The 12,911-nt window shown below is 45.1% G+C and overlaps 1 protein-coding gene across 1 annotated transcript in view; it reads left to right on the forward strand.

Annotated features, from left to right (window-relative positions):
• Clic4 (CLIC family member 4) overlaps positions 1-12,911 on the forward strand; it is a 61,338-nt gene that overhangs the window by 26,953 nt on the left and 21,474 nt on the right. The window contains exon 2 of the mRNA XM_021159436.3: positions 5,759-5,868. Coding sequence (XP_021015095.1) covers positions 5,759-5,868 — 110 coding nt within the window. The remainder of the gene's footprint in view (positions 1-5,758; positions 5,869-12,911) is intronic.

Here is a 12,911-nt window from a genome sequence, read left to right on the forward strand (position 1 = left end):
TCAGGGGGGTTGGTCAGTTTGAAGACAAGATGGCTGATTGATTCACAACAGTTGTGTGACCTGTCCAGATAAGGCCTTGAGGTTGTTGAGCCAGTCCACCAGCAGGGGGCCTGCTTGTGGGAGACAAGGCTTTTGTTTGTGTCAGAGGAGGCTGAGGAAGAAGCCAGCCATCTTGGAGACTCACTACCTTTTTTACCTAGTCACGGCCCCTCCCCGTGTGTCTCCCACCAGGGAGTCTGTCTAGCTCCTAGTCTCTCACTAGGTTTGCCTAGGATGACATGCATGCTAGGCAAGTGCTTTACCACCTAACTAAGGCCTCAGCATAGTGCATGCTTCATATATGAAGTATTTTTAAACTCAAACATTCAGTATACTCCTAGCATGTGCTGGGCACTGTGGGTGCCCTGACCCAGCCGGTCCTGGACGTGTATGGGGTCACTTTGTGACTGACTTGGTTTTGGTTTTGGTTTTTCGAGACAGGGTTTCTCTGTGTATTCCTGGCTGTCCTAGAACTCACTCTGTAGACCAGGCTGGCCTCGAACTCAGAAATCTGCCTGCCTCTGCCTCCCTAGTGCTGGGATTAAAGGCGTGCGCCACCACTGCCGGACTGTGACTTGTAAATAAATATAAATCAAAGCAAGTCATTTGAGTGCTCTTCTTCCTTACCGCCCTCCCTCCCTCCCTTCTTACTTCCCTCCCTCCCTTTCTCATTAGTTGTAGTTTTTACATGGAGTTTTGTTCTATAGAGGTGGTTCTCAACTTGCAACCCTTTTGGGGTAATGCATCAGACACACCATATAAGGGATATTTACATCTTGATTCACAACAGTAGCAAAATTACAGTTAATGCAAGAGCAACAAAATAATTTTATGGTTGGGTTCACCACAACATGAAGAACTGTATTAAAAGGTCACAGCATTAGGAAGGTTTGAGAAACCACTGCTCTGAAGGTTCAAGAAGTGCTGGCCTCAAATTTACTGTGTCATCTGCTAGTATGAAGCTCAGTCCTCTTGCCTCTGCCTCCTGCATTCTGGGACCACAGGTGTGGACTTCCACACCCACAAGGCATTAATTTAGATCAAGAAAATCTACACTAAAGGTAAGGAGTATTAAAACATGTAAGCCATTCTTTTGGTAATACATTGCTCTGTATGTGCTCTAGAAAATCCATGGAGAGCCGGGTGTGGTGGCGCACGCCTTTAATCCCAGCACTTGGGAGGCAGAGGCAGGCGGATTTCTGAGTTCGAGGCCAGCCTGGTCTACAAAGTGAGTTCCAGGACAGCCAGGGTTATACAGAGAAACCCTGTCTCGAAAAACCAAAAAAAAAAAAAAAAATCCGTGGAGGTAAAGAATTCAGTGGTAAGTAGGTAGGTGATTGTTGTCTTCAGGTCCCACCTTCTTACTGTCTTCCCCTGGTCATTATCACCTATCACCCTTAGTCCTGGGAAGCAGAGATAAAGTTATTAAAGCCCTCATTTAATTATTTTTAAATCGGACTAGTCTAAAGACTGATTAAACTAGGTTTTCTAAGTGAGCAGTTCCTTAACCTTGACTTAGTAAAACATTAAAATATTCATGGTGTTTGCCACTGACCCTATTCTGCAACATCGGAGCTAATCCAGCGGTTTCTCATTAAATGCCAGCATCGAGCAATTGCAGAATTACAACAGGCCGGGAGGAGGAGGGCCTCAAAAGTGAGTGAGTGAGAGCCACTTCAGGCGGCTCGGTAGACAGAAAATACCCTTCAGAATGAAACTGAGTGCTAAGACCTGCCCTACCTCTGAATAAGGCTGTTATTTTCCCTTGGCCAGTCCTGAACTGGTGATCCTCCTGCCACAGTCTACTGAGTGTTAGGAAAACAGGCATATCCTATCAAAAAGCTGCTGATACATTCTGTTTTGAGGGGTTTTGTTGTTGTTGTTTTGAGACAGGATCTTAGTAATATATAGTCTTGGGACTTATTGTGTAGAACAGGCTGGCCTTGAACTCACAGAGATCCTCTTGCCTCTGCCTCCTGAGTGCTGGAATTTAAGGTATGCACCACTACGCCTGGCTTTCTCTTTTCAGTTTGAAGCTTGCGTTTTCTCCTTTGTTCAGATGGGATGGTTTTACTCTTTTAGTTTATGGGTTCTTCCCTCTCTGCTTTCCAGTTGACTTTTGAGGCTGTATTGGTCAGCTTCCTGTTACTATAACAAAATACCCAAGGTAACTAACTTCTGAAAAGTTTCGGTTTGGTTTATGGTGTTGAGGAGCACAGCTTTGGTATGGGATCTGGATGGCAGTGGCTGGTAGCACATGGCAGAACAAATGGCTGTGAAGCAGAAGAGAAGAGGAAGTTATTGAGGTCCCATAATCTTGTCAGTGGCATACCCACAGTGACATAAAATTCCTATGAGCCCCCATTTTGCCCCCCCCCCTTGTAAATGTCCGTCATGCCTTCCATTTGGGCCATGGGGACCAACCCTGTAAGGTTGGTGAGATACTAATACAAAAATGACAGCAGAGTCCATCTGCTGAGCCTCTTTTTTGGTCACTATAACTTTGGGTTTTAGAGTAGCTGGCGGTTCTTTGTGGCGTCTGTTTATGCTGCTTTGCTGAGGCTCGCTGGGTTTTCATTTGTTGCAAGGTACTGATACCTGTGTGTCAAAGCGTTTTTATCTCAGCTCCTAGATGTTTTGTCAGGTAATTTTCTTTCATCTCGCTTTGGTTGCCTTTTAAAGACTCGGGTTGATAGAGTTCTTGGCATTGCATGGCGTCTCTTTCTAACATTCTAACAGCCTGGGTCTGTTTGACTCTTCTGTTTAATCCTGGCAGGGAGTATGGGAGAGGGTGGGAGCAGGGACAGAAGTCCAGCCCTGGAGGCAGAGAAGGCGGAAGTCCAGGAGCCCACGGGGCCTCACTGACTGCCATAGTGGGGAGAGTTAGTGCTGTGACCCGACAGACAGAGGCAAACGCCACCTGACCTTCCACCCAGTTTGCCAGTTATAGCCCTTTCCTCTGGATCTCTGTCTAGAATCAAGTTAGGCTTCCTGCCCCCACCTCTGGGTTCTCTTGAAATTGGAGTCTTGGGGTTATGAGACCAAACTCTTTTTGCATGTTTTCTTTCCTTGGATTATTTTATTTTACTATTTATTTATTAGTATTATTTGTGTATGTGTGTGTGTGTGTGTGTGTGTTGAGCACTTGTCTCACAGCACACAGTGGGCAGGTTTGTGGAGTAGGTTTCTTTCACCATTGTGTGGGTTTGGGGGACCAAGCCTTGGTCTTCAGCCTGTGACCAGCTCTTTACCTGCTGAGCCATATGCTGGTGCATTCTTTGGTTTTTAAAATAAAAGCGTACAGTTTTTAAATTTCAAACTTTGTAGGTGTACGAGTGTTTGCCTGCATGTGTGTTTGTGTTTGGTGCTCATGGAGGCTATAGGGGGCCTCCTTCAGATCCCCAGAAACTGGAGGTACAGACAGTTGTGCATTCTGGGAACTGCGCCAGGGTCCTCTGAAGAGCAGCTAATGCTCTTAAATTAACCACAGAGCATCTCCAGCCCCTTCCTTGCATTGTATAGAGCTGAAGACGCGGACTTGCTTCAGAAAGTCAAGTTTTACACAGCTTTCAGAATTAGGACTTAGTGATTCCTTCTGGCCATAAATTCTGAATATGTTATGTTATTATTAAAATAGTTTTTATTAATTAAAGTTCATTTATGACTGTCCTGTGTTCTCTGATTATAGTGGTGTCTGGGTCCCTCTTTCTTTGGGTGTCCTTTGTTATTGACTGCCATTATTTATTTCAGAAAGCTTTGGTGACAGGGGTGGAGCCCAGGGCCTTGTGAGCCCTGGAACACTGAGCTATCCCCTCAGCTACTACCTAGTGTTAGTTACAGATTCAGCGACTTTCACTGCTGTGGTGTTTTACTGATGCACTTATGAACGTTCCAGGGTTATTTTCGGAAAATAGTGCCCCCCCCACCCCCAGCCCCAGATGTGTCTCACCAATTATTATAGTTTGTTTTAGGAAGTGACAGGCTTTGTCTGTGGAGGGAGAGAAAAGAAACAAAGTATGTTTTTGTAGACTCAATTTATTTAAAACATATTACTGTTTTAAATGCTTTTTCTACCCAAATGTTGCACAGGGAGTGGTAATGCAAATCGCCTTCTGCTCATAGACACTCATATGGCTGTGTTTGCCGTGTGTGTGTGTGTGTGTGTGTGTGTGTGTGTGTGTGTGTGCGTGTGTGTGTGTGTGTGCGTGTGTGTGTAAACAAGCAGGGGACTTCCATATTTCATGTTTCCCTTTTTGCTGTGGTAAGACCAAACCCCCAAAGATGCAGATGAAGCAGGCTGAGAAAGCAGCGCTCTTGGCTGCCTTTGTGAATGGCCACCTCTGTGGAGGACTGGCTGAAGTGATCAGAATGAAGATGAGCTGAAGCTTTCTCCTAAGACAGGGTGGGATGGCTCAGGGTGGCCTCCAACCTGCTCTGTAGTAAAAGACGACTTTGAACTCTTGATCCTCCTGCCTCTGCCTCTCAAGTGCCGGGATTGCAGGTGTGTGACACCACACCTGTCTCCCCATCTAAGGCTCCTCGTCCATCATTGTGCTCAGGGCAGTAAACTGCTTCATTTAAACAGGATTTCAAAAACGCTTATACAAGTGTCTGGTTATTTTCTTGCTCCATGAAATAACATGGGTGTAGGTTTTTTTTTTTTTTTTTTTTTTTTGGTTTGTTGTTTTTTTTTTTTTTTCAGACAAGGTTTCTCTGTGTAGCCCCGGCTGTCCTGGAATTCACTGTAGACCAGGCTGGCCTCAAACTCAGAAATCCGCCTGCCTCTGCCTCCCAAGTGCTGGGATTAAAGGTGTGTGCCACCACTGCCAGACTCTACCACCTTTGATTATGGTGATTGGCAATTTATTAACTCTTTGAAGACAGACATCTATACATTTCCTTGTTTCATGTTACCTTATAAAAAATGCTGTTTCCAGGCAGTGGTGGTGCATACCTTTAATCTCAACACTTGGACAAACAAGGCAGTCTGATGGAACCTATCTACACCAAGGACTTAATTGGAGGCCAGCTTGGTCAACAGAGCAAGTTCCAGGGCAGCCAGGGCTACTCAGTGTACGTGTCCTTGGGTATGATGCGCTTCTCAGCATAGCAGCCTTTAGTTAATTTTCTATTGCTGTGGTAAAAACCATGACCATGGCAACTCTTAGAAGGACCAGTAAATAAGCCCTTAAGGGCTCTAGAGGAATAGGAGTTATCACCACCACAGTGGGGAAATGTGACAGTGGGCACCAGGCTTGGCTGTTGGAACAGCCACTGAGAGCTCACATCTCAAACCATAAATAAACCATGGTTTATAGCCCACCCCCAGTGACATACTTCCCCCACCAAGGCCACACCTCCCAATCCTATCCAAATAGCACCACAAGCTGTTTTCAAGTGTTCAAATGACAGGAACAACAGGGGGCATCTTCATCAGACCATCACACATCTCTTAGCCAAGTGTGGTTTTTAAAGATAAGTAAAATGAAATTTTCACCACACTGGTACATCCTCGTTTTAAGCAGTCATTAGCCGGCTGTTGCTGCTGGCTGCCACATTGGAAAGTTGCAGTAGAGAGGCGCAGGAAAGCCCAATATCACTATACCCCGCATGTGCCCCCTCCTTGCCGCTCCTAATATTCTGATTGGAATTCATCGGCAGCTCTGCTGCTTGCGTGTCATTGTTTTGACCTTGTCTTTAATGTTTGCTCTGCCTCCAGGCCGGAAGTGATGGTGAAAGCATCGGAAACTGCCCCTTTTCACAGAGGCTCTTCATGATCCTTTGGCTCAAAGGAGTCGTGTTCAGCGTCACAACCGTTGACCTGAAAAGGTAAGGCTTGCCTGTGCTGTGAAGTCGGCTCACGAGTGTGCAGCTTGGATCCTTTTTGCCCTCTGCCTTGATTGCACATGAAGGAAACAAAAGTTACTCAGGTTTTCTGTTTAAGATTTAACTTGTATAAACGTTAGGGTGGATTTACAGTGTCACTAGTGTCCTAGTTTTCCTATTGGTGTGTTTGCTACCCTTGGCTACAAGTGGTTGGGTCTCCCTTGGAACCTGATAACCTTAAACCTCTGAGGAGCCCCTAAGGCCAAGGCTTAGTGTGCAAGCAGTGAAACCCTGGAGTTTCTCAGCATAAACACAAGCCACCAAGAGCTCTGCCTTCTGGCTGACAAAGTATGCCCAGTCTCCTATTCTAATTGTCAATGGTAGCATCTGGATCTTTGTGGGAGCTTTGAGGGGGTGGCACAGCTTAGAGGTAGAGCCCTCTCCCAGCTAGCACACACATGGGGTCCAATTGCAGTTTGAGGTAGGGAAGGCAAGAATAGGAATTTTAGAGAGCTGAATAATGTGGTCTGTTTCATTTAGCCTAGTTTTTAGGTAATAGTATATTTTCTGTGATATTACAGCACTTCTGGTATAAAATAAGAGCAGTCTTGCTAGTTGAAGATGTGTGTTCTAGGTTTCTCTCTAGAGGCCAGATTAAGGAAGGCTAAGAAGAGTTCTGATAAGTAGGATGCCCCCCTCTTCCCTCAGGAACTTGTCCCCCGGTCCTCCCCCCAATATTTTTGAAGAACACTTCTGTTCCCATAGTCCCCAAAGACAGATCTCAGTAGCTCTCTAGTCAGCCAACCTAGCTAAAATGTGGAGCTCCAGGCTCAGAAAGAGAGCCTGTTCCTGGGGCTGGAGAGTTGGACTTCCAGAGGACCCAGGTTTAATTCCTAGCATCTTCATGGCAGCTCACAACCATTTGTAACTCTAGTTCCAGGTGATCAGACACCCTCTTCTGGCCTCTGGGGGCACCAAACATGCAACATGCAAATGGTACACAAATAGACTGGTAGGCAACATACACACACTAAAATAAAAAATTTTTAAATTTATACCAGTGAGAACTCAAGGATCTGATCTGGCTGTGGAACTGTCATGTTTATAAATGTACTGTAATATAGAAATGTCCCCTTTTTGGTGGTCTGTATTGAACCCAGGGTCTCATGTGTGCTAGGTTAACACTGAGCCATCTCCATAGCCCCATTGTGCTCCTGACATCAATACATAAATGCTGGGCCTTGTATACTAATTGAGGCATTTGAAGTTGTTGATAGTGTCTAGGGAAAGCTGTTGTCGGCTGCTGGGTGACAGTGGCAGAACTGATGGCTCTTTATCCTGAGAGTTGTCATAGAGCCATTCCACTTAGATTAACATCCCATGGTCTCTGGGTGCTTTATCATTTATTTTTTTTTACTTTTTTTTTCTTCCCCTCAAGGCAGGGTTTCTCTGTGTAGCCCCAGCTATCCTGGAATTCTCTTTGTAGTCTAAGCTGGACTCAAACACAGATCCACCTGTTTCTGCCCCCCACCCCCACCCCCACCTCCAAGTGCTGGGATTAAAGGCGTCCACTATCATCACCTGACTTCTCTTTTCACTTCTTTGGAGAAGTATCAGTTTCAAAGTGTACTTGTTAGCTGGCTTGGTGGTGCATCTTTGGGAGGCAGAGGCAGGAGCATTGTTTTGCACTCAAGGCTGGCCTGTGCTATAAAGCACAACCCCGTTTCAGAGTGGGGTATATGTGTTGAAAATAACCATGTAGTCTTTCAGGACCCCTTTGGAGATAGTGTATGAATGTAGAAGATGAGCCTCTAATATCAGTAAGAGTTCAGATGACTACAGGCTCCTGGGGAGACATGAGTCTGTTCATGTTGGACAGAGCTATTTTAAGAATGAAATAAGTCATACAGTAATCCTATTACTTTTATTTTCCTACATATATTCAAAAAGGAAGTTTCTGAGTATAACTCCTAAAAATAGACCATACACCAGACACACACACCCTTACTATGTCTAAACTACGTGGCGCTTTCCTATTCAGTTTTGGTGCGGAACAAATGAGCTGACTGCCATGCTTTGCAAAGCTTTCTTTGACCAATTGACTACAGTGCCTGATTGTGTAACAGACCAGGAATACGGAGTCTGGGGTGGGGTGGGGGATGGACTGAGTGCAGCAGGGACACTTCACATTCCCCTACTTGTCATGCACAGACTCTGGCAGCATTACTGCTGCAAGCTATTAACACTTGGGTTGGTAGATTTGAGAGTATTGTACTCCATGTACAAAAAGTGATAGTTGGGAAATAGGTATTTGGGGTCTTACAGCCAGAAAATAGCAAGGATGTACATTTTTAGGGCTATGTATCAAATCAGTAGCAGAGAATACCTAAAGTTACGACCTGGGGTTGTTTTGGTTTTCTCTAGAAACCTTAGGTCTCCAGTACATCTAAAAGACAGTACATCTGTGTCCTAGAGACAAGGTTTGCAGTGTGCCCAGGCTGCAGTCCTCCTGTCCTGTTCTCCTCCCAGGTATAGCTAGCTGTTACAGGTGCTGGATACCACACTCAGCTTAAATTTTAGGAGGATAAAACCAAGGTGCTCAGCCCCTCCCCCCCCTCCAGCCAGGTCACCAGTAGTGTCGGAGATCACTGCTTTGTGGCGTGGTCTGTGGTCTTTGTCCTTTCAAACCTTTCCCACGAGCTTACAGAGTTTTGAACATTTTTAAAAGAAAGTAATCCAAGAGAGTGAGCGTTGGCTCAGAAAACAACATATTATAAAGCTGTCACTAAAGAGTGAGGTATGCCATGGTATGAAGTGCCTCCCATAATATACACTTAGTTTTAAAGCTTTGGGACTCTTTTTAGAAATCTGTGGGTGAGAAAATACCCGCTGAGCTTATTTTTCTGCATAGCTTGGAAATTGCCCACTTTCCGCAGTGAAAGTTCTGATCCCAGAGCATGGCAGCACAGAGTGACAGCCCCCCAGAGCTTTTGAGAAGCCTACTCTGCCCCCTGAAACAGTGATTGTTAGCTTTCATCCTCAGAGCAGGCGGGGTTGGCTCTGGCGCTGTGGCGCGCCTTCTGAGTCTCTGTCGGTGTTAATGACTGTGCTGGCCTATGCGCCCTCTGTGCGCCTTCCAACACTCCCATTGCTGGCATCCAGTGCGGCCTTAATGCTGTAGTGGGAGTTGTTTGCCTGTTTCTCTTTCATGATGAAGTCGTATTCAAGGCACTTTAGATAGAATGGCATCCAGGCTGCAGAAGGAATCTCTATTTCATAATTGCATTCTGAACGAAAGCTGGAGATAAACACATATTAAAACTGGAGGATACTGTCACATGTCATTGTGTGGGGGAAGAAGCAGGGTGGCTTGGGAGACAGGAGTAAGGCCTGGCTCTGCTCAGAGAGCCCCACCTAAGTCCCCCCCCCCCCCAAGACCTGGGCAAGCAGCCTCATCTTCCTGAGGTCAGTTATTCATTCAAGATGACAGAGAAGGCTAGCCTTCAGTACCAGCTGGGTGGGTGTACTTTTGTTCCAGTGTTAGGGTACTTTTGCCTGTTTTCTGGCCATCTTTAACCCCTTAATAAACAGAGTTTATTGGTTTACAGAGCTGTGTGGCTGGCAGGCTTATGGCAGTAACCAGGGTCTTGATTTCTGCTCATTCTGCCTAGGACTTCCTAAGCCAGAGGCCAGCATCTCTGTTGTCCTCTTACATCTTAGTCAGACCTTCCAGCACTGCCGCTTGGTATTAATGGTGAGAAGGGGAAAGCAGGAAGTATAAGAAGGTGAATTTAGCAGGGCGGGCTTGTGATCTCAGAGTTTGGGAGGCAGACACAGGGCTGCATAGTGAGACCTTGTCTCAAAAGACAAAAACTAAAGTAAGCAAAGTATAAGACTAATGATCTGGGACTGGAGAGATGGCTCAATGTAAGAGCACAGGCTGCTCTTCCAAAGGACCCAGAGAGGCTCAGTGTAGAAAGGAGTTTCTGGGCAAGCATGAGGACCCCAGTCCAGATCCCCAGGACTCAAGGGAAACCACCCTACATTCCCAGCACTACATGGCAGCTGACAACTGTCTGTAACTCTAGTTCCAGATCTGATACCCTCTCAGACGCACATGTAGACAAAACACCAATGCTCATAAAATAAAAATAAATAAATTAGTTAAAATAAAAGATTAGGGAACTGTAAAGATGGCTCAGGGGTTAATAGCACTGACTGCTCTTCCAGAGATCCTGAGTTCAGTTTCCAGCACTCACATGGTGGCTCACAACCATCTGTAATGTGATCTGGACCCCTCTTCTGGTATGTTGGCATACATGCAGGGAGAACATTGTATACATAATAAATAAACAAATCTTAAAAAAATAGTGATCTGTGGAGAGACAATCAGAAGGACTTACTAAGATGCTAGCCTCTATATAGTCAATGACCTTTGGTTTGGAGAAGTACATAGAAATGGTAACTTCAAGAAGCTAATTGTTGCTGGGCGGTGGTGGCGCACGCCTTTAATCCCAGCACTCCGGAGGCAGAGGCAGGCGGATTTCTGAGTTCGAGGCCAGCCTGGTCTACAGAGTGAGTTCCAGAACAGCCAGAGCTATACAGAGAAACCCTGTCTCGAGGAAAAAAAAACAAACAAAACAAAACAAACGAAGAAGAAAAAAATAAAAAGAAAAGAAGCTAATTGTCTGTCTGTCGGTAAGTCATATGCATGTGTGTAGAGCCAGAAGGGAATGTTTGGTGTCCTGCTCTATCACTCCTCCTCCTCCTCTTACTCCTTCTCCTTCTCCTCTTCTTCCTTCTTCTTTCTTTTTTTTTTAAAAAAAGATTTATTTATTTTTACTTACATGCATACACTGTAGCTGTCTTCAGACACACACCAAAAGAGTGCATCAGACCGGACCCTATTACAAATGGTTGTGAGCCACCATGTGGTTGCTGGGAATTGAACTTAAAACCTCTGAAAGGAGCCGGGCGTGGTGGTGCACGCCTTTAATCCCAGCACTCAGGAGGCAGAGGCAGGCAGAGGCAGGCGGATTTCTGAGTTCGAGGCCAGCCTGGTCTACAAAGTGAGTTCCAGGACAGCCAGGGCTACACAGAGAAACCCTGTCTCGAAAAACCAAAAAAAAAAAAAAAAAGACCTCTGAAAGAGCAGTCAGTGCTCTTAACCACTGAGCCATCTTGCCAGCCCCTTCTGTCATTCTTCTTAACCCCTTGAGAACAGGCTCTCTTATTTTATGTGTGTGGGTGTTTTACCTGCATGTATGTCTGTGCACCACTTGCATGTCTGGTGCTCACAGAGGCTAGAAGAGGAGGGCATTGGGTCCCCTAGATCTGGGGTTACAGATGGCTTGTGGGCTGCTATGTGGGTGCTGGGAATTGAACCTGGGCCCTTAGGAAGGGCAGTTCTCTTAGCCTCTGAACCATCTCTGAGAACAGGGTTTTACTGTTTTGGCCAGGCTCTCTTGAGATCTGCCTGTCTTTCCCCTCAGTGCTGGAGTTACCATCACATGTGGCCACCCCACAGTTTTACATAAGTCCTGAGGCTCTGGACTTCCGTCCTCATGATTGCCTAGCAGCTACACTGAGCTGTCTCACCAGCTCCAGCATTAGGTCTTTTTAATCATAAAGAGCAGTTATGTCTGTCGTATATACCAGTGAACCAGATATTTCCTATATGCTTTCCCTTGAGAGAATAAATGGGGGTCATTTTTTGAAAGCCTAGGAAATGTACAATTCTATTCTATGTTAACCATGAAGAATCTTACTTGCACTGTCATAATGATTTCCTTCTCCAAATGTAGGCATATTATTTGTAATTTAGTGTTGTGAATCAGACTCAAGGTCTAGTTACTATAGTAACAAAATTGTTTTGGGAGATCATTGTGATAGTTTAAACTTCAGTGTAGTTTTTAAACGAAGCAACAGAGCCGTGTATGGAACTGATAGTGCCAGCCAAACCTTTTAAAAGGAGTTATAAACTTGAGCAAAACCTAATTTTCAAATAGACCCATAAGATGTTTTCAGTTTTATGTCTCAAGCCTGACATGGTGGTGCATGCCTGCAATCCCAGAATTATAAGAAGCAAGAATCTTGAGTGCCAGGCCAGCCTGGGGTATACATGAGACCCTGTCTCAAAACATCAGCCACCCATCTGTTAACACCCCCTCCCCCATCATATATGTCACTCTTGTCCTGCTTTCTGAAGTCTTCGGTAAGTTGAGAAATGAGTGGCTTATTCCGGGTAGGTCTTCAGTAACAGATGCATGAATGACGCATGCAGAGAGTAAATGTAACGGAGCAGGGCGGCCTTCTAGAGAAATTGCTGGTTTCCTGTGGCTAGTCAGTCATTCATGAAAGGCAGCTTCATCTTCCTTCATGATGCTGACTTAAGCTCTGCAGTTCATCTCAAGACAGTTTTACAACAGACTCTGAACTAGATAGTGTGTGCCTGCTCCTCCGCCTGAATTCTGTTTTCTTCCTCTGCCCCTCTTGCCAGAATTTTGCTACTGCATGTTTTTGTTAGGTTTTCTCTCCAAGAGAATGTCAGAGAGTAAATCCTGAGGCTGAAGAGTGAGTTAGAGAAATGATTAGTGCATATATTTTTTCTTAAAATGTATCTATTTAGCCAGGCAGTGGTGGCACACACCTTTAATCCCAGCCTTGGGAGGCAGAGGCAGGTGGATTTCTGAGTTCAAGGCCAACCTGGTTTACAGAGTGAGTTCCAGGACAACCAGGGCTACACAGAGAAACCCTGTCTCAAAAAACCAAAAACTTTAAAAAAAAATATTTTTTTCGAGGCATTTTATTTTTAAATTGTGTATATATGTGGAGCCCAGAAGAGATCATCGCATCCCTGCTGTGGGTGCTGGGAACCGAACTCAGATCCCCTGCAAGAGTAGTATGTACCCTTCACCAGAACCATCTCTCCAGCCCCACAATGAATATTTTTCTAAACCTCTTATCAATACAAATTCTGCTTATACATTGTGTTATTAAAAAAGTGTTCTGAAGTCTTGAGTGACATTTTATTTTTAAAAATACTG

The sequence above is a fragment of the Mus caroli genome, unplaced genomic scaffold, assembly GCF_978045245.1.
Source record: "Mus caroli unplaced genomic scaffold, Mus_caroli_1 scaffold_6, whole genome shotgun sequence".
Classification (NCBI taxonomy): domain Eukaryota; kingdom Metazoa; phylum Chordata; class Mammalia; order Rodentia; family Muridae; genus Mus; species Mus caroli.